This window comes from Anolis carolinensis, chromosome 5 (genome assembly GCF_035594765.1).
Source record: "Anolis carolinensis isolate JA03-04 chromosome 5, rAnoCar3.1.pri, whole genome shotgun sequence".
In the NCBI taxonomy this organism is placed as follows: Eukaryota; Metazoa; Chordata; class Lepidosauria; order Squamata; family Dactyloidae; genus Anolis; species Anolis carolinensis.
In genome coordinates, this window is record NC_085845.1 from 125,323,564 (window position 1) to 125,345,238 (window position 21,675).

At 36.6% G+C, this 21,675-nt stretch overlaps 1 protein-coding gene across 2 annotated transcripts in view; it reads left to right on the top strand.

Moving 5' to 3' along the window:
- The window catches only part of pgm2 (phosphoglucomutase 2), a 161,248-nt gene extending 141,005 nt beyond the window's left edge, over positions 1-20,243 (top strand). For both annotated transcript variants that reach the window (XM_062982222.1, XM_003226249.4), the window contains 13 exons: positions 1,079-1,246; positions 3,441-3,547; positions 8,470-8,554; positions 9,600-9,683; positions 9,912-10,105; positions 12,089-12,278; positions 12,720-12,817; positions 14,607-14,787; positions 14,887-14,980; positions 16,100-16,229; positions 16,313-16,502; positions 18,118-18,251; positions 18,869-20,243. In XM_062982222.1, the coding sequence (XP_062838292.1) occupies positions 1,160-1,246; positions 3,441-3,547; positions 8,470-8,554; positions 9,600-9,683; positions 9,912-10,105; positions 12,089-12,278; positions 12,720-12,817; positions 14,607-14,787; positions 14,887-14,980; positions 16,100-16,229; positions 16,313-16,502; positions 18,118-18,251; positions 18,869-18,971 (1,677 nt within the window). In that variant the 5' untranslated portion in view covers positions 1,079-1,159 and the 3' untranslated portion in view covers positions 18,972-20,243. The remainder of the gene's footprint in view (positions 1-1,078; positions 1,247-3,440; positions 3,548-8,469; positions 8,555-9,599; positions 9,684-9,911; positions 10,106-12,088; positions 12,279-12,719; positions 12,818-14,606; positions 14,788-14,886; positions 14,981-16,099; positions 16,230-16,312; positions 16,503-18,117; positions 18,252-18,868) is intronic.
- Positions 20,244-21,675: the final 1,432 nt, after the last annotated feature.

Consider the following 21,675-nt stretch of genomic DNA (forward strand, 5'->3'; position numbering starts at 1 on the left):
CTCCTAGCTGTGCCATAAAAGTAATCCCAGAAGTCATATGAGAGCACTATAGGAAGACAGTCCCTTTCCCATGCTGGCTTTGCCCAGTTTTGGGAGGTGATTGGCATATGGGAGTAGCTACAACATAGGCTTTTCCTACATGGGTTGCAGTTTTCTGATGCTATATTCGTGTGTCTCTGTGCAGTGATTGTGTTGTAACTGAATAAAGATTTCATTTGTTTTAACAGCAAGCAGCCTTGAGGACCTTTACAGCTAAAAGGCAGACTATAAATTAAGGCATTGTGTGGAATATGGATAGCCTTTTAAAATAATTGCACTTCAGAGATTTAATGCAGTGGCTTTCAAAGGACAGAACTCTCCAAATATTGTACCTGATCTCTGATCAGCACTGAGCATGGCCAAATGCTCAGGGATGAATGGCATTATAGTTAAGCAACATCAGGAGAGGCATGTGCTGTCGCCACTACTTTAGGAGAATGTTAGCACTTTTGCTATGGGGCCTTTGCAAATTAAAGATTAATGGAGATGTGGAGTTTGTTCTAACCTGAACATTGGGTTCACATAGAATGCCAGGCAGCACTGTTCAGCCCTGATTTGCTCAAATTGACAGTGTCACTAAGAACTATAGCAATGAAGCATATTCACAATTTCTCATCTTCTCAGTGAGGAAGGTATCTCAATATATTACAAGAATTGCACACATTTGCATTTCTTTTATAGGACTTTGATAATTTTGTAAAATAATCATTTGCAAAAAAATGTATTTAGGAAAAATGTAGTGTATGTGTTGTGAAATATATTGTATATACACAAAACACAAGGTACTTTCCACAGAAGTGTAATTTGTACAAAATGCAATGTTTTTGTGCAGACAAAAGTTTCACACAAACCCAGACTGTCCAATGTTCTTTTCCAGCTTTATCTTCTGTGGGTACATTGGCAGTGGAGGTGGACAGTAAGCTTTCAGAAATGTTTCTGTTTTCTTACTGTAATCATATACCGTATTTAAGATGCTGCATTGTTACGGAAAGGGCTTTTTGAATTCTCAACAGAAAAAAAACTTTGAAATATTTTACAGAATCCTAAAACCTCAGAAATTGTCAAGCAGCTTGTTGCAAATGGAAAGACAGAAGAGCTCCAAAAATGTTTTGGTTCACGGATGGAATTTGGAACCGCAGGACTCCGAGCAGCCATGGGAGTAGGAACATCTCAGATGAATGATTTGACTATTATTCAGACCACTCAGGTACCAGATCTAAGTGAATGTGCCTTTAAAACTCAAGTGTATCTCTATTTTCTGAACAATGATTGTAAATGACAGAAAGTTGATAGTATTTTTCATTGTCAGAGAGATCTAATATACCACTTACTTTGACTTGCCATGATTTAAAACTAAAATAACAGAGTAAAATTTTCTTGGAATTTGAAACAGTGGAAGATTGAGGACTTACACAGTTTTTCTTCAACAGGCTTATCAGCATTCTCTTTGTGTTACTGAAGCAAGTTTTCCATGTTGGAAGCTTTTTCATTAGAAAAATCCCATTAAATTCTATTTGGAACAATTACATTATTCATTAAAACAACTGTAATTTACAGATTCTTCAGTTTGTAAACTAAAAGGACAAAGCATTTAAAACATGCTTTTCAACATGAATTTTAAACACGTGTCCTTTGTTTAATTTCTGTTTTGTATATTTTAATACATATTTTATAGAAATACATTTTAATATATATCTTCTTTAGAAATACATTTGAATATGTTTATTTGTGGTATTTTTACAATTTTCATGTCTTTTAATTATTCTGTAACCCGCTTTGAGCTACGAGTAGAGGTGGGTAAGAAATAAAATTGTTGTTATTGTTGTTGAATGTTTGCCTAACTGTGTATGTTGTAATCCACTCCTTGTACCCTCGGGGAGATAGAGCAGAATATAAATAAAATATTATTATTGTTATTATTATTATCTAGAATCATAGAGTTGGAAGAGACCTCTTGGGCCATCCTGTCCAACCCCTGCCAAGAAGAAAGTCTTTCATTGAAAATATAAATAGACTCTTAGTGAGGCATATCTTGTATAATGCATAGGAATTATAACCCAATAGGAACATCATAAGAGCCCCGGTGGCGAAGTGCGTTAAAACGCTGAGCTGCTGAACTTGCAGACCGAAAAGTCCCAGGTTCAAACCTCGGGAGCGGCTTGAGCGCCTGCTGTTAGCTCTAGCTCCTGCCAACCTAGCAGTTTGAAAACATGCCAATGTGAGTAGATCAATAGGTACCGCTCCGGCAGGAAGGTAATGGCACTCCATGCAGTCATGCCGGCCACATGACCTTGGAGGTGTCTACGGACAACGCCGGCTCTTCGGCTTAGAAATGGAGATGAGCACCAACCCCCAGAGTCAGACATGACTGGACTTAACGTCAGGGGAAAGCTTTACCTTTACCTAGGAACATCAAAAGACATTTGTATAAATTAAGCAATGTGGATTAGTACAAAAACTGTAAATTAATAAAGCACAATAGAATACTTATAGGGACAAGTCTTATAGAGGCTGCTTAATCTATCTGCAGTATTTATGGAAGGAGTAGGCAGTGTATGAAGCTCCTCTCTTAATCCAGGCACCATTGCTGATGTTTGCAAGGGTCTCTCTTGACTCAAAGAGGGGAGGGAGAAAGGACTCCCCCTCTCAAGTCGCACATCAGAAATGGCACCCAGAGATGGTCAAAGAAATAAACAAAAGTCCAGATATACAAACGTGAATTGGTTTCTATAGTGATTTCCATAAAGGAGGAACACGACTAATCAAGATTTCTTCTGTGGTACCTTTTTCATGGCTTGCATGTGTAAAAAAAAAAAAAAAAGGAGACCCAGTCATAAATACCACACTGATCTATCTGCACAATGACATAACGACCATGTAGCTTTAACACAAAATGTACTGCCGGTAATATACTGCATTGGCACTACAGACTGTGTATATTCCACAGCAAGGCTCTCTTAAAAGTGTAATAGGTATAAGAGTGTTACTAGTAAAAATTGTGTTTGCCGTCTCTGTCAATTAAACAGTGTATTTACCTATTTGCAGTCTTTCCCCTTAGGTTTTTCTTTCATTTGGTGAAAAAGGAGAAAAATAAAATGTGGCAGTTTCACTTCATGTTACATATATTTACAAACCACTTTTCAGGCAAACCTGACAAAATCGTTTTATTTTCCATAGTAAAGACCATCAATAAAAAGTACAATAAAGTGGACATGGTGGGGATATACTCCTTTCGTGCTGTATTTTTTATACCAAGTTATCCCATGGCTCATCATTTGAGTGCATGATCATTTCCTAGCTTTGCAAGCCCTTCTTTCCTCCTCCCCTATTTGCTTCTAAACAAGGTATTTCAAAATGATGTGACATCCTTACAAAACTTGTAAAACTTGTTTTGTTTCTAGGGATTTTGTAGGTATCTTGAAAAGAGTTTCAGTGACCTAAAGAAAAGGGGAGTAGTAATTAGCTATGATGCTCGGGCTCATCCTTCAAGTGGAGGCAGCAGCAAAAGGTAAGGTTGATCACTTTGCAGTGGTTGATTGATTAAATATTTGCCTGCCATGTTTAAAAGCCAATCAGGAGCACACTTGGATTGGGTGAGCACATTTCCCCCCTGAATCTTAAGAGAAAACATGGCTTAATTTGAAATAGTTGGATTTTTACACATGTACAAACATTCTTATTCATGTATCCTGCATTTCTTAGAACTAGTTCAGGGTGAAAAAGAAGATTTTTTTTAAAACAAAAGCAACACATTTAAAAAAACGAATTGTAATTCTAAACAACATGGCAAAACACAGTAAGGGTGGCAGCAAAAAGTGAAAACATGAATCAGCATTTCAAATAGTAGTCTAAAATCATATCAAAAGCAGGTATTCTAGACTAAAGGTACTTTTACAAAGGTTAACAAATCATAAGGTTGGGATTAGATGAACTTTCATCTGGAGGCACTGGGTGGGAGAAACCTATGTATTTAATAGAAAATAAGGCATCCCTTGCTTTTTGACACTCCATTTTTGTTATTTTGTGTTTCTGGTTTTTAAAAATCATAGCTAGAGTCCATTGATTTGACACATGGCCCACTCTTTTGACTATGTGTTGAATTAATTTGTCCCTGCTACAATTTAAAAGGTACAAAAATAGTTCGTATTATAAGCACAATATTTAAAACAAGGTGTACTTGTACAGTATCTTGAGGTTGGGGGACTGTAGCTAAAGGGATTCCACTGCCCTTTTAGTTGCCAAATTGAAGTCCTAATCAACTTCCCAGCCCCTCTTAAGTTGTGTCCTAGACACAGTTACAGACTTTCCTTCCCACTCGTTGGTGCTTCAGCAGGGAGCAACACTGCAGCCACTGGTCCCCCTCTGCTTTGCTGTGGGTTGTCATTCTGCTGGCAAAAGGTAAAGTGTGGCAAGAGTCTTCCTATTTTCATTATTCTCCTCCTCCAGAAACTTGGTTTTTCATTTGCACTGCTGCTATTACTGCTACCACTCGCTTGCCCAGTGGCGGCAACAAATCAGCAGCAGCACAAATAGAGAACTGGACTATTGGAGGAAGAAAATATCTAGGAGGAGAGAAAGAGATTGTCATAACCCACCTTTTGCCAGCCGGATGGCAACCTGCAATCAAAAGGACCAGTGACCTTGGTGTTGTTGAAATGCCAAGTTTTAAAAGTTTGTTTATACTGGGCAAAAAGTATAGTGGTTTTGTTTTTAACATACTTTTTAAAAAGCATTTAAAATGTTTCAAATCACTAAGTGTCAAGAACATTTTGAAATCATTCACTTCTGCAGGTCAGAACATAACAAATGAAGATTTACATCCTTAGTAGGATAAGGTGGACCTCTGTGGTTACTTTTATTTTTCTTCTTTGGGTTGTTAAGGCTGCAATCTCATGCACACTTACTAATTAAAAAGGAACATGGTCCAGCGAGAGTAAGAATAATTTAAACAGATCAGAGCATGTTAAATTAATTTAAACGTCGAATCACTGCTTATTTTAATAAAATTACATATGATTAATGTAATTGTCCAAAGGTTTTGTGAAAGTTAAAAATTTTACAGCCTGAAAAGTTTCCGGTTTGCCTCCAAATGTTACTTTGCTGCCCCCTGGCTGCCAGAAATCTGACCTTTGTGGTGTTGTAGAAGAGGAGAAAGTGACAGGTTCCTCTTTTTCTTTGGAAAAAAAGAAATGCGTCTTCCTTCAGTTCTGAACTAGGAGACTTCTTACTGCTTCTCTGGTTGGGCAAATTTATTCAGAAAAGCTAGCAACTTTCTGCTAAGATTGTACAATCCATTTATAAATGTATTTAACCTGTTTCCTAAGAAAAGACCTCAAACATTATGCATTCATTTGCAAAGAATATCTTGTAATTAGGGACTTAATATGCACAAATTTACACTTTTCACAGAAAACATTTTCTACCTGTTAAGTAGCACTGTGCACAGTTTTTACTGCATAAACATTTACAAAACACTGTTTTCTATACAAAAATTATTCTTGTGTATCTACAAGTTGTTTTGTCCTATACAAACCTATAATGGAGTTTACTTCACAAGATTTTTTCAGGTGGGATTTGTCTTTAGCTTCCTATAAGGCTGGGAGTGTGAGATTTGTCCAGGCTAATCCAGAGGGCTTTCACGGTTGATCACAAATTTGAACCCTGGTTTCCAGAATCCTAGCCTAATGTTCAAACTATTTAAACACATTGGCTTTTCCATACAAAAATACTATGTGTTAATATTGTGACACATATGTTCTGAACTGTGAAGATTCTCTTTATCAAGGTTTCCATTTTTTGAAAATTCTTTCCAAATGAAGTAAACTTTATTTCAAAGACTGTTTGGTCCTCTGAGTTAGTTTTCCCTATCCCTCAAGCTTATTTATCATGTCTTAGTTGTGTTTTTGCAATGTTTGATTTTACTGTAAACTACCTTGAGGTGTTTGGGCATGGTTACAGTACCCTTTAAACTGTTTATTTAAAAAAAAATACATTGAGATTCCCTGCCATATCCTATGAATATTTTAGTTTCTAAAATAAAATCATCCAATTGCAACCAATATAGTTGAGTTGTCATGCCTGAGGACCACCTCCACTCAGGAGGACTGTCATTCCATGAGCAGCCTGAGTCCAAGGAATGCAGGATGGCATTGAAAGTTGCAACTGATTCCACTTGGGAACCAGCCCAAGTGGCCTTGTTGCCCCTAAACACTAAAGTACACAGAAATCTATAAGAAGTATAAAGATACAGTAGTCCTATTACTAACTAATATACAGAATAAAACAATGCTAACAGACAAATTATAATCTCATGCGCCTGTAAGGATTATAATTTGTCTGTTAGCATTGTTTTATTCTGTATATTAGTTAGTAATAGGACTACTGTATCTTTATACTTGTTGCCCCTAAGTCAGGAGAAAGCCTGAATCTTGGGTCAGGATTTGGGCTTTCTCCTGACTTAGGTTAACCTAAATTAACCGTGTGCAACGTATAGCCCTCTGCTATACGTTGTCAAACTGGTCAGTGTAGATGAGCCCTAAGCAACTTTTAACTCACTTACTGTCTACATAGGCTTTCGAAAGTTTAACTTAGCCTACTGGAAGGTACCAATGATCAAACCCTAAATGTTTGAGGCACAAAGTATATGTTCTGCTTTTTAAAATTAATTTTATTCAACAAACAAAGCTGCAAACAACCCACTATATAAAACAGTAGACAAAATACAGAGTCACAAAACCGTCCTCACCCACCAAAACAAAATGATACAAGTACTTTTTCTAAAAATAAAAAAGAAGCTACTACTAATACAATATAATGTATAACAACCATCATCATATGACTGCATGGCCCAAGGGGGGAAAATCTTGATGTCGTGGTTTTTAGGCCTGTTCCTGTGGTTATTTGGAGCATTGCTTCAAAAATTTACATTGGCTAGATTGCATTAGCTCTAGTTTCTTAGATATAGTTATGGTTTTCTATGAGCGAGCAGATAAAGACTTGTATATGTCGTCTGTACGTAAAAAACTAAAGCTGATAAGGGAAAACTAGTGCCATTTTTGGAATGGACAGGTCACATATACCCAGAAACAGGGCTAACATTAGAGGCACCAAAATAAGTGTTGGCTAGTAATAGCTCCCTACAATTTAACATATGCTACACATACAACAACAGTGCCTACTCTATGAACCTCACACTCTCTGTCAGTTGGTTTTAACTTCTTCGCTTTTCTATACCCTTAGGATGTCACTAATGCCACTCTTTGACTATTAGTAGTACTCTCCTAATTAAAAAAAAAGTAGTAAAAGTTTGTCCCCCATCTTTGGTGTGAAAAGGTAATAAATAAATACCATTTTTAAGGTAAAGGTAAAGGTTTTCCCCTGACGTTCAGTCGTGACCGACTCTGGGGGTTGGTGCTCATCTCCATTTCTAAGCCGAAGAGCCGGCGTTGTCCGTAGACACCTCCAAGGTCATGTGGCCGGCATGGCTGCATGGAGTGCCATTACCTTCCCGCTGGAGCGGTACCTATTGATCTACTCACATTTGCATGTTTTCGAACTGCTAGGTTGGCAGGAGCTGGGGCTAACAGCGGGCGCTCATTCTGCTCCCGGGATTTGAAACTGGCACCTTTTGGTCCGCAAGTTCAGCAGCTCAGTGCTTTAACGCCCCTAGGGTCATTCTTAAAGCTGGTCAAAGATTTCTCCTTAATCAACATCATCAGCTTGTTCATTTCAACTAGTTCACACATCTTCATAAGCCAATCTTGTATGCGTTCTGCTTTTGAGTTCCAGTATTTTTCCACATGCTTGGTGAAGATATTAGACCTGCTGATAACTTGTTTTTCTTCTAGTGTTAGAAATAGTTCATAATCTTCTATGAATTCCTTCTGTGCATTATCACATGAGAACATATGCATGAATGGGTATTTTCCATGATTATCCTACCTGCAGTAACCTGTCTATTCTCTTTGTCATGGGTTTCCCTTTAATGACTCTCCTTGATTTTTGATAAGCTCCTGCCTACACAATCAGTTTGAACTGAATAAATAATTAGATGTAGGCTTGCTTTGTACATGGACTCATACGTTATTCATACTTTTATTAAGTCTTATTTTATTAATGATTTATTAATCTGTGTGAGGCACTAGAATATACTTTCTCATGGTACACACTTTGGAGGAATTCGTTATATGTTGGTAATCTAATCTGTGCAGTTTTTATGGAGAACATAGTTATATCACCCTTCATGTATTTTGAAATATAGGCTGTTTCCAGCACAAATGGAGATACATCTTTGTGTTGAGGAAAGAATATTTATTAGGATGTCCTGGATGACAACTAAATTAGAATCAGGTCTAATGTAGTGCTTGATAAAAAAAAATGAAAAGTTTAAATTTTGAATTCTGATATCCTTCCTTGGGCCCATGCCAACAGATTTGCAAGACTTGCTGCAACAACATTCATCAGTCAAGGTGTTCCTGTATACCTTTTTTCTGGTATAACACCAACTCCTTTCGTGGTAGGTTTGTATTTTATCTGTTATATTGCCTATTTATTGCTTTAGTGGTCAATAAACAAACAGAACTCAGTAAAGTTTCATCTGTGTAAGTGGTATGATGACCTCATAGTTAATTTTTAAACTATTGTGAACTGATTTATTTAAAGTAGGCCTGCTTAAATATAATAGATTTTTTTTACTCTTTGCTTCCATTCTGTGTTGTCTTGGACCCTTGAATTATTTTAGAATTATGATAAATGATGATATCAACACAAGTATTGCAATCTGGACAGATGTGCCTGTAATAGGGTTAAGCTGAAGACCTCTCATTATGTCTTTGGTGCAGAAAATAACTTGAATTCATCAAGCAGATATTCAGTTCCTGTTATAGATGGTAATTTTGTGATCTCTTAAACAGCTAAAAGTCTTTATAAAGTTATTTTAAAACTATGGGCTATTGCTACGTTTTCCTGGAAACCCATAGCCTTCCAAATGTTACCTTGCATCTCCTTAGCCAGCAGATTAATGTTGAAAGATGATGGAAACTGCAGTTTAGTACAGTCTGGAAGGCCACAATTGCTCACCACTAATGCCAGTGGGTTGCATGTCCTACTTGGACCAGAGAGACTTTGCTGCAAAATCTAATCACCCAATCTTGTACAAATAATTATTTCTTATCTTTACATCCTTCACAGTTGTGTTGTAAGGATAAAACTTATTGAATTATTTATTTAAATGTATATCAAATGTATCAGCTAAATGGGAATTTTCCCATCCCTTTCTCATCTCAATGTTGTACTTTAGCTGCAAATTGAAAGAAGAATCTCATACAATTCTTTGAAAAACTGCTGTCTTTGGTGAAATAACAGTGGAAGTACCATTGTTTTTAAAGAGAGAAGATAACATTTAAGCAAGGGTTTCTGTAAGTTCACTCTGAATCTGTTGACTACAGGTAAAATAATTTGTATACTGATAGCAATTATGGGGTCTGAGAAAAAAAGTAGGGCATTTTTTTCCAATCAGTTGTCTTCCATTTTAATTTAACTATTTTAATGATTTTCCACAGCCCTATACAGTGACCCATCTGAAGCTTTGTGCTGGAATTATGGTTACTGCATCTCATAATCCCAAGCAGGATAATGGATACAAGGTATTTTTCTGCATATGGTTTTTTTTTGGATTTTTTTCTTTTCGATTCTACATCTGAATATAATGATTTAGTTTTAATTGCATGAGCCAAGTTAGCCAGAATGGAATTTGTGTTGTGGTATTTCATAATTTGATTTTGTTGGCAAGGGTTACAGCCACAGATTATATTAACTTAATACAAGTTGTTACTAATGAAAGAAATATCTTCTTATATCTTACATGTTCTTAGGTTTATTGGGACAATGGTTCTCAGATCATTGCTCCTCATGATAAAGGAATTGCACAAGCTATTGAAGAAAACCTAGAGCCCTGGCCTCAAGCCTGGGATGACAGCCTGATTGATAAGAGTTCCCTTCTCCATGATCCGTATGCATCTATTAACAAGGACTACTTCAAAGACATACAGAAACACTGCTTTCACAGGTACATTTGCAGGAAAATAATATCCCAACAGAATCTCTATGATTAAATTTTATTGCAAAATATTTAAAACTAAAAGAAGAATTGAAAGCAGGTTCCCCAAAGGTCGATTGGGATTGTTTCTGATCACTGGTAGAAAGGCAAGGTTTAAGCTTGTGTTGTTGTGTAATTTGAGGATGAAAGTAAAATGTTACACTAATTATATTAAATAAACAAGAGGAGCCAACAATAAGAAATGGGTGGCAGGCACAAGTGTGCTCTTCCCAAAAAGCCCACATCTCTATGAGACAAAGATATTAATAAAATTATGTCATAAAATCTTAACTGTGTAAAGATTAACTACAATGAGGTTGTTGCCCGCAAGGAAGTCCCTGTGGTGAGTCAATTTTCCTTTCTCTCTGTAGGGGGAAAAATACTTGGGAAAATAAAACTCAAAAGTTTTGGATTGTGTGTTTCATCTTATTTATACAGTAGAGTTCCGGTTATCTGACAGAAATGGGCAGGCCAAATATTGGATAACCAAAACTGTTGGATAATAGGAAGGCCTTATTATCCCTCCCAGCAAGCCAGGTGCTTGCTAGAGGGAAAAGTCTCCTTCCTCCCAGCAAGCAACCGGCTTGGAAAGGCTTGCTGCTGTGTAGAAAAACAGCAATTTTTCTAGGCAGCAACGTGCAGGGGGCTTTTCCAAGCAGGGTGCTTGGCCTAGCAATATGCAGCGGGCTTCTCCAAAGTGTCGGGTGCTTGCCAGGAGGGAAAAGTCTGCGCCAGCCGCATCTTGCCCCTCCAGCAAGCACCCTGGGCCACGCGGCTGGCATGTCGGATAATAAAGATTGTTGGATAATTAGAACTCTGTTGTATGTTGACTAGTCTTGTACTTTTGAATGGAATCGCTATCCATTTCTCTTTGTTTCATTTGTATGGCCTCGTTCTCGTTTTCCAGAGCTGCTTCCGAAAATTGGGACTTTCTGAATGAGCTATTTCATTCTTTCATCCGAATGAATGAAAATCATCGTCTCATTGGCCAACATTGGAGGGCTTCCCACGTTCCCCTTCCCCTCAGTTTAAGGGCTAGAGGGTCTCACCATTTCACTGATCCTCAGCCTCTCTCCAGCATTCATTTGAGTTGTTAGGGTTGGTGGGGTAAACCCATCTCTGAGAAGTGAGAAGTCCACTCAGTGCCACCAGTGGGACAAAAATCAGGTGACCAAACGGTTACTGTTCCCACTTTCCTTTAGTTTCACTGCTTTTTCTGTTTGGGGAGGGTCTCCCATAATGTGCCAAACGAATGAACGGCATGAAACAAAAACACGGATGAAACAATTGAAACAACTTTTGGGCCCATTACTAATGTTGACATTCTTCACCTCGTTCCATAGAATCCCAGTGCGAATGCTGTTGGTAGTGCCAGCATAGAATGGAACAACAGTCATTCAAAAACTTTTAGGTAGTTGTTTGTTACATTTTGTGTGTGTGTGTGTGTGGGGGGGGGGGGGGTTGTCCACCTAAACTCAAGGGTTATAATTGCACAACATTGCTAGAACATTAACATGTTGCTTGCATTGGGTAATAAGAATGTTTGGGGCATGCAGCTTTTTAAAAACAAAACAAAAAAAAACAACCAGTTATAGTAAAAAAAAAAAAAACTTACCTTCTTTTTCCTAAGGCAAGGCAATTACAAAATATGAACTAGAGCTCTTTGGAGAAAGGAGGAAGGAGGGAAGATCCGAGTTCCAGAGACCTCAATTTCATAGTTTTTAAACTGCTTTGCCTTGGGAGAAAGAAGGAAGGGGGAATCAGCCCTAAACGGCTCTGTGACAGTTATGCAAAAATACAAAAATACCAATTTTGCCACCCAAAAAATGGGGACGTGACTATTACGTGGTGGCGACTATTATGCAATGAAATATGGTAATATGGCACGTGCATTTGTACTTAATAGTAGACGAACTTATGTAAATTTAATGCCATTGATGTACTTAATTTCAGGAACATAAACAAGGAGACAAAGCTGAAATTTGTCCATACCTCTGTGCATGGTGTAGGCCATGAATTTGTGCAGTCAGCCTTTAAGGCATTTGACTTTATCCCTCCATTTGCTGTTCCTGAGCAGAAAGATCCTGATCCAGAATTTCCAACAGTAAAATACCCAAATCCTGAGGAGGGTAAAGGCGTACTGGTAATCATCATTTAGTAAAACCTTTTCTGCATTTCTTTTATGACACTTTTCCTACTGGTTTTTGGAATTACTTCTAAATGCTTTGTCCATTTTTTCTCTTAAGTGTACATATGCTTTTTCTTTTGGAAATCTATCAAACATCCTTCATTCTCCTTTGTTCTCATTCTCAGAAGCCGTTGTAGTAGCCTAATTCCTTTTGTTTACACAGAAACAGAAAGCTGCCACATTCATGTTTCTGCAAGCTGTGCAATTCAAATAATGTGTGAATCTATGCTAAATAATTTCTGTCTGATGTATGGTCATATAAATTTTGCCTCTGTAGAAAGCATATTGGCCTTTTATATATGGGCATAACAAAACTGTGATTATTTTCTTTTTTAATGACAAAACCTGCAATATTCATGGTGCTTGAGGCTTCACTTTTATCATTTTTCATTTCAGACACTGTCCTTTGCTTTAGCCAAAAAAGAAGGAGCTCAGATCATTTTAGCCAATGACCCTGATGCTGATCGGCTTGCTGTTGCAGAGAAACAAGAAGGGTATGGTTGGTTTGCTTTCAGTCCTTGGCAACAAGTCTATTGTTAAGATTACACAAGAGCTGCTGAAAGTAAATAATGAAACAAGACTGTAGGCATTATTTTGTTTGTTTTAAGGTATTCTTTTGATGTCTTGTTTCTTTCTCTTTAACGGAATGTATGTTCCTACAGATTTTTAATTGGGAGTCTACTGACATTCCCCAAGTTACAAACATTTGATTTACAAATGACTCATATTTAAAAATGAGGTGGTGAAACAACAGGAAGTGAGAGAAATTACCCCAAGAAAGGAAAATTCACTCCCTAGGCTTTCCAAAGCTTATATTTTATTTATTTCTGATATTTCTACCCTGCCCTTCTCCCCGAGGGGACTCAGGGCAGCTTACACAACTGGCAGGATTACTACCAGTATATCATAATACAATAAAATAATGAAACAGTTAAAATAGTTAAATAACATAGTAAAATACAATATATAAAAGATTTAACACAGTGCAATACCAAATATATATGACAACCATCCATCAGACCTTGTGCAAGAGCCTATATAAATATAGGTTATAGAGTTAACCTTGCACTAATGCTGAGACATACCTTTCCTTTTAATGCGATTACCCAAATATATACCTATATACTGTATTGACAGTTGTCCTATTTCTCTTCAAGTTATATATTAAATAAGAAAATAAAATAAATCAAATTAAATAAAAAGGTATTTAATTTCACTGTGCAATAATACAATGACAATCATCATCATCTTTGTATTTATATCCCACCACCATCTCCTCAAAGGGACTCAGACTGGCTTACAAAGGCACTCCAGGGTGCACATATAACATACAATAGGTAAAAACGGTACAAAAGTATAAAACAAGTACATAAAATCATAACAGCAGCCCCTGTCAGCACATATGTACACATAATAAAAGTGAAAATATGTATGTGTGTGTGTTGTTGGCATATCTACCTACACAGACAGGCTCCCACTTCCACAAATAGCTATAGCTCCCACTGTTCAGGAGACACCAATGGCTCTCTCTCCAATGACACTGCAGGTTATAGAGAACGCCGTGAACATGTCCAAGAGCCCTGCCAGTGTCCTCCACAAACATCATACTGCCCATCACCCAAGTGAGGGCTTTTAGACGGGGATAATTTCATCCTAGATTTTCTGTTTTTCCTCCACCACAAATATCCCAGTGTTTCTTACTCTCCCAATTGGTGTGGAATTTGCATGACCCTGCCCACTGCCTCTCCCATTACCCTTCCCTATTCTTTTCTATGGCACACAGCAAACAGAGGAATTGATCAGCAACTGAACATACTGGAGAGGTTTGAGGAGAATTCAGCATGATTTATAGGAGTATAAATCTATAGAATATTCTATATATAAGCTATTCTATTCTATAAAACTAACATAAATCTTTCTGATGGTACCTGGGGATAGTGCAGAATATATCTTAATTCATTTTATTTTCAATGGCTATATATCAAACATGGGCAAACTTCTGCCCTCCAGGTGTCAACTTCCACAATTCCTAACAGTCGGTAAATTGGCTGCAATTTCTAGTCCAAAATACCTGGAAGGCCAACGTTTGCCCATGCCTAACACATCTCCAACTTCTCTGGGAGATAAATCGATCTGCACACCTAAACACCCCTCCCCCCCTTTTTTTCACATGGAAGAATTAGAGTGATTTTTTTCTTGCAGTTCTTGATTTTCTTGCACACAAAAGTTGTCAAGCTATTGCTTTTTTAATTATTTAAAAACAATTTTCTCCCTTTGTCTCAGTGGTGAATGGAAAGTTTTTTCTGGCAATGAATCGGGAGCTCTTTTAGGCTGGTGGCTCTTCACTTGCTGGAAAAATCAGAATCGGAATCCTGGTGCCGTCAAAGACATATACATGCTATCTAGCACTGTGTCCTCCAAAATACTACGAGCTATCGCACTTAAAGAAGGCTTTCACTTTGAGGTAAGCTGATTGAGCGGCAGGAATAAAATATGTAAAAAAAATGTCCTTATGTTGTTCATGAGTCTAGTACATACTCTCACTGACCCTTGTTCTCTTCAGGAAACATTAACAGGATTCAAGTGGATGGGAAATCGAGCAAAGCAGCTCCTAGACCAAGGAAAAACTGTCTTATTTGCTTTTGAAGAAGCTATTGGTAATACATTTTCCCTTGTTTACCAGTAATGAAATTTTGTTACCGAAAACTGCATTTATTCATTTTCATCTGTTGTTAACACCTTTGCTGATCATGATAATTGATAAGGTATAAAACTATGGGGGACAGTGCTTTATGCTATATGCAGTGTGTGTGTGTGTGTGTGTGTGTGTGTGTGTGTATATATATACACACACACACACACACACACACACATACGTACGTACTGCATATAGCATAAAGCACTGTCCTCCATACAAATATATATATATATTGCATACTTTATGTATAAATACTTATTATCTCAGAGTAATCGTAGCTACAAAATGGAATTCATAAAATATTAGTGTAATGAACCATGTACATTTAACTCTTTGTTTAATTAAGAAAATAGGGAAAATGCTTAGATGGTAGGTCTCTTTAACAAAATAAAAAAAACTTCATTGAGTGCAATTGTTCTTAATTTTTTCTAAAATGTTTTTAAAAGTGGGGATGGGATTCTGTTTTAGAAATAATTTACCTCCATATCCCATCTTTCAATTTTGTTGCTATGTAAGAGTGTAAGAACTTAATAATACCCTTACTAAGTATGAGATACTAAATTCTTCTGCATTATCCCAAAACTACATTTTTGCTGATTTTTGTCAAATATTGCCTTGACATGTACTGATATGCATCTTAAAATGTATCCATTTTGTGTTCCAAGATACCATTAGAATGACAATGTAGCTCACTGCCCCTGATTGTCTTAGTACCAAATCCAAATTTCTTAGTGGCTGCTTTCTGACTGTGGAACTTCTTTTCATCAGTGATCAAAGCTCTATGGTTATAAAATATACATGAATATATTTTATACTTGTAGTTTGTTATTAATAAGCTGAATGAGAACCGTGCAATTATTTGTTGTATTTTATTTTAAGTTCAGTAAGATTTAAGCATCATAGGCAACCACCTGAAACAAACTAGAATATGTGTGAAGATAAAATCTTTTATTACTATCTTTGGTTTTAGCAACTATAACTGTCTTGGAAGCATAATCTAACTATGTATTTTATTATCTGTCAAGAATATCCAACACAGCCATTTTAACAACCATTTTCCTGAAACCTTCCTTTTCAGGGTATATGTGCAGCCCTGTAGTTTTGGATAAAGATGGTGTCAGTGCTGCAGTCATAACTGCAGAGATGGCCAGTTTTCTGGCAGCAAAGAATATATCATTGTCTCAGCAACTGAAGAACATTTACAATGAGTGAGTTTAATTTCATGATATATATAATATACTTTCTACAAACAGGCTATATGGATTCACAAGTGATGGTTTCATGTTGACAGGTATGGCTTTCATGTTACCAAAGCTTCATATTTTATCTGTCACGATCAGAAGATCATTAAGGAACTGTTTGAGAAGCTTAGAAACTGTGATGGAAAGAGCACATACCCAAAGACCTGTGGGAGATTTTCAGTGTCTGGAGTCAGGGATCTCACTACTGGGTATGACAGTAACCAGCCTGATAAAAAAGCTGTAAGTATAACTCGTAAAGGTTGCTGTCTTATTTCTATACAATATTTCACAGCATATATTCATCCCCCCATATTCTTAAATATCTTTGTTTAGAAATAAATTCCACTCTTCACTCTTTGGTGTTAGTGTGTAATGCATTTTATAGACAAACAGCTTTACTATAGTGTCACAGGAGATTAAGATTCAATAAGCGTGACTGAGATTATTGTATTTCACTTTGTACAATGAAAGCATTGTATACTGTTAGTTGTAATTTTTTACCTAATTACTCATTTTTAGAGAAAATCAGAACATGTATTTATTCTGAACAGACAGATTGTACTAGCATGATTAGCATACCAATAATTGACAAATTTGATTGCAGAACAGGCACTACCAACATACATGTATACATGATTGTCTTCTAACGGTTTTATTGGCTAATGTGGCATAGTGGCCAACCAGCAAATTTGGACATGAAAACCACAGATTCCGACAATAGGTAACCTCATAATATTGTCAGTGCCACCTGTGGTTGAGAGGCACAGTTCTGGCCTAGGACATTGGTGAATTCTTATTTTATCCACAGATGAGTGTGGAAAGTATATTTGCCATTCTATAGTAGTAGTAATAATAACAATATCAACAACAACAATGTATTACCTATTTCTCTTTTCAGCTGAAGGTGGGGCACAACACAGTCAAAGACATCTATAAAATTACATATTAAAACATAGTTAAAACACAACCATAAAAGCACATATTAAAACATACACATTAAATGTTAAAGCAATAAAAATAGAATGTGATTTTAAAATACACAGTTAAAATTGACTGGGTAGGCCTGCAGGAGAGATAGGTTATCAGTTGTATCTTAAATTCTGATAGCTGGTTTAGCTGACTGATCTCTTCCAGCAGGTCGTTCCACAATACTGGGGTGGACAATGAAAAGGTACTCTGGGTAATAGTTGCCAGTCGGATTCTGACTGGTTGGAGTAGTCGCCACTCAGAGGACCTCACTGTCTAGGGTAGATTCTATGGGGAAAGGTGATCCTGTAGGTAACCTGGACCCAAAACATGTAGGGCTTTAAAATCAAAACCAACACTTTGTACTTTGCCCTGAAACAAATTGGCAACTAGTGTAGTGACTTTAACATGGAGGTGATATGCTCACTCCTAGATGTTCCTGTAACCAATCTTGCTGCCATATTTTGAACTAATTTAAGTTTCCGAACTTGCTATAGAGGTAGCCCAATGTAAAGCACATCGCAGAAGTGCAAACTTGAGTTTACCAGCGCAAGTATCACCATCTTTATGTCTTATCAGTGCCCAGTTGTATAGTTTCCTTATAAAGAGAGGAAGTTCATATTTTAACCATCTGGCCTAACTCTCCTTTTCATAATTAGGATAGGTAAACAACACTTGGAGATATTTCCCTGCACAGTGAGAAAGCATGAGAAACTGTTGAACATTTGGCTAATTGTTGTTAAATATACCATAATTTTGTAATGTTCGACAAAAATGCATTTATACAAAAATGCATTTATACAAAGACGATATCTTCTGTCACTTCAACTTCACACATCTTAGTTTTTTAGTGGCAAAAATTCTGATGAAATCAAATTCTCTGGTTTAGGTTCTCCCTTCAAGTAAGAGTAGCCAGATGATAACATTCACTTTCAATAATGGATGTGTGGCAACTATGCGGACAAGCGGGACTGAACCTAAAATCAAATACTATGCAGAGCTTTGTGCACCTCCTGGGAACAGGTATGGTTTGGAAATATTCTTTCTATCAGATTATTATTAAAATTTAGGAAGAAAGTTTGCCACAGAGTAATCATTTACCAGTTTGCATGGTTTGGTAGCCACCAAATCATATCCCATTGTATTACAGTGGTACAATACCATCCACCTTGTTTGTTACTGTATTAACTTGTGTTAATGTCCTCGTAGACATGTATAGTTTACTTTCCTCTCAGTGACAGCAGTGTTATCAAAGCCCCTATTAAAAATAGCACAGGGCAGGAGTGGAGATGGTGACGTATACTGTAATCCATAAGTAATCAACTCCAGAAATCCTTTACCCAAAAATGTAGAAAGCTGAATGCCTGTGCAGTTCTGATCATGCCTTATACAAAGCAGAAAAGATGTTCTTCAATATTTTTCCCTTGCTTTCTAATTTATTGAAGACAGCCTGGAAGTGGAAATTCAGTTGATGATAGTTAGAATTAACTGATAAAATGATGTGTTAAGGAGACTGAGAGGCTCAAATGCACTGCTGTTTCATATCATGAACAAGGAGTTTATGCATTATAGAATCTACAGATAGAAATATATGTGATGAATGTTTTCATCATGCTTGTCTTGTTTTTATTTAATTTTAGTGACTTTGAAAAATTGAAGAAAGAACTGGATGAATTGGTTGATGCTATTGAAAAATATTTCTTTGAGCCAGAAAAGAATAAACTGCAGTCCAAGCCAGAGTAATTTTTCTGTCTCTGTTTCAGTCACTCATAATGTTGATACAAGAACAGTGGTTTAATAAACATTGCTGTACTTTTAGCCTTTGAGAAGCACTTGTGTATGGGGTTTCTCCCTGATCATCTGTATTTTAAGAGGCAAAATATGTCTTCCCTGAGGAAATTCGTTTTAAACTAAAGTAACTTCTTGTTAAAATTGATTTTTTTGTAAAATCATTTTTGGTGTGAATTTGTACAAGACCTTCCTATAACACATAACTGGATTTACAGACAACAATGAATTCTACCACAACTGCCATGTTCTCCTGATATATCTAAATGCCTCTTTACTCTCTTTACCTCTTTACTGTCTTGTGGTTCTCTGCCTATTTTCTTACTTTGTTTCAATTCTCCTGTATGTCAAATCTTTTCACTTGTAAGCAGAAGAACAGGACCTCTTGTTTTATGTTGAATACATTGTTACTGCAGAGGCTCTAAAAATAAAGATCAACTTTATCGGGGGTGCTTTGAATGCGATTTCCTGCTTCTTAGCAGGGGGTTGGACTGGATGGCCCATGAGGTCTCTTCCAACTCTGCTATTCTATGATTCTATGATTCTAACTGTGGAAAATTGATACAGTCAATCAGATTTCAGACAGTGTACAGAGAAGACAAGCCCTGTTTGTTTATTGTTTTAGTTTTCAAATATGTAAGATAACATCACTTGGAATAGTTTCGCGAGAGCAGAGTATTTACAGTTAGCATATCTCAATGGCAACACAGCATTGTTTAGACTTAATTTTGCAAAACAATTACTGTGTACAGCTAGTCTGTGTGAAAATTCTAAAGAAATTAAACAACTGTTTTCCCCATGGAAATACTCTTTTTTTTTTTGAAAGTCTTCAGCTGTACAAGTAGGATTTGTGGTACTTATATTTCTTATGTTACCCTTTCCTTTTTATTTTGTACTTTCCCCTCTTCTGTCCTGTTCAGAGCCTGCTATGATCAATCATAACCTACTGTTGTCTTTTGTGAACCAAATTCTGTTTTCCTTTAACTGGAGAGAAAGCTTCCTATGCCTATGCTTCCTTTTTGCGCTCTGCCTCCCTTCTTTTAATACAATACAATTCAATGATTCTATATTGTGCTTTTCCTGCTTGGCAGGGGGTTGGGCTACATAGCCCATGTGGTCTCTTCCAACACTCTATGATTCTAATTCATAATGCTGGCATTTTGCTCTGTACATTTGATGTATAAATATATCAGTGCTATTAAAATGATATCACTTTTATTATTTAAACTTTTGGCAATGATTTCCTCCTTTCTACAGTATACTAAAACCCATCAGTTTATTAGGTTTCTTGATGTTGTGTGCTTTCAGGTCATTTTTGACATATGGCAACCCTGAGGTGAGCCAATCACAGAGTTTTCTCAGCATGTTTTTTTTTTCGGCGGGAGGAGGTTTGCCTTTGTCTTTCTGCTGCTTTTTTCTATCTTATTCGTAAAGAATTGCTATGTATGTGGGTTGGGCAGAGAGAAAGGATGCCATATTCCCAATCAGGCATTTATTTAATGTAAAGATATGTCACAATGTTAAACTAACTGATTGAGAAGGGTGTTAACTAGGGAGAAGTGAAACTTTAAATATAAAAATCTGAAACTTAGCCCATAAGAATATGCAGAAAACAATTTTGCAATATTACTCAAAATTTATCATGCAATTTCCTTTTCTGAGGCCCCTTTCACACAGCTGTATAAAATCCACATTGAAATGGATTATATGGCAGTGTGGACTTAGATACCCTAGTACAAAGCAGATATTATGGATTATATGCCTGCGTGGAAAGGCCCTGTGTCCCATTCCTCACTTTGTGGTCAGTTTCTAAAATTACAGAAATCTAAAATGCACTATTATTGAAATGAATTCATTACAATTACAGTAGAGTCTCACTTATCCAAGCTAATCGGGCCAGCAGAAGCTTGGATAAGCAAATATCTTGGATAATGAGGGATTAAGGAAAAGCCTATTAAGCATCAAATTAGGTTATGATTTTACAAATTGAGCACCTAAACATCATGTTATACAACAAATTTGACAGAAAAAGCAGTTCAATATGCAGTAATGTTATGTAGTAATTACTGTATTTACCAATTTAGCACCAAAATATCATGATATATTGAAAACATTGACTACAAAAATGGCTTGGATAATCCAGAAGCTTGGATAAGCGAGGCTTGGATAAGTGAGACAATACTGTATTAAAAATAGCAAGTGTTCCTTAGGAGTCAGAAAGATTAGCTGCTGATAATTATTAAATACATTGTTTATGTTTGGGTATGGTTTTTGAAAAGTAGTGCCAGCCTCATTGCCATGCAGTTTGTCTTATGAGTAGTTTGTTACAATTTATTCCTCCACTTAGTGATTTCTATTAATGGCAATAGTGCATTTGGCTGGCCCTTTAAAGTTACTTTCTTCACATCACAGTAAAAGGGGAACATTAGAATGCTGCCATATATTTCTTTATAAAACATCCAGTAAAATTCTTGCTGCTTTATAGATCTGATTTGGTTCTTGGTTATGAAAATACTTACCATAATAAGCTTTGTAGACTTCAAGAAGTCACAGGACACTCTGTTCTGCTACAATTGTTGCTGCAAGACACTGAAAGAGTTGTTACATTTTTCTCATGCAGCCAATTCACTGATGTAGATATTTCAAGTTGTGTTGACAA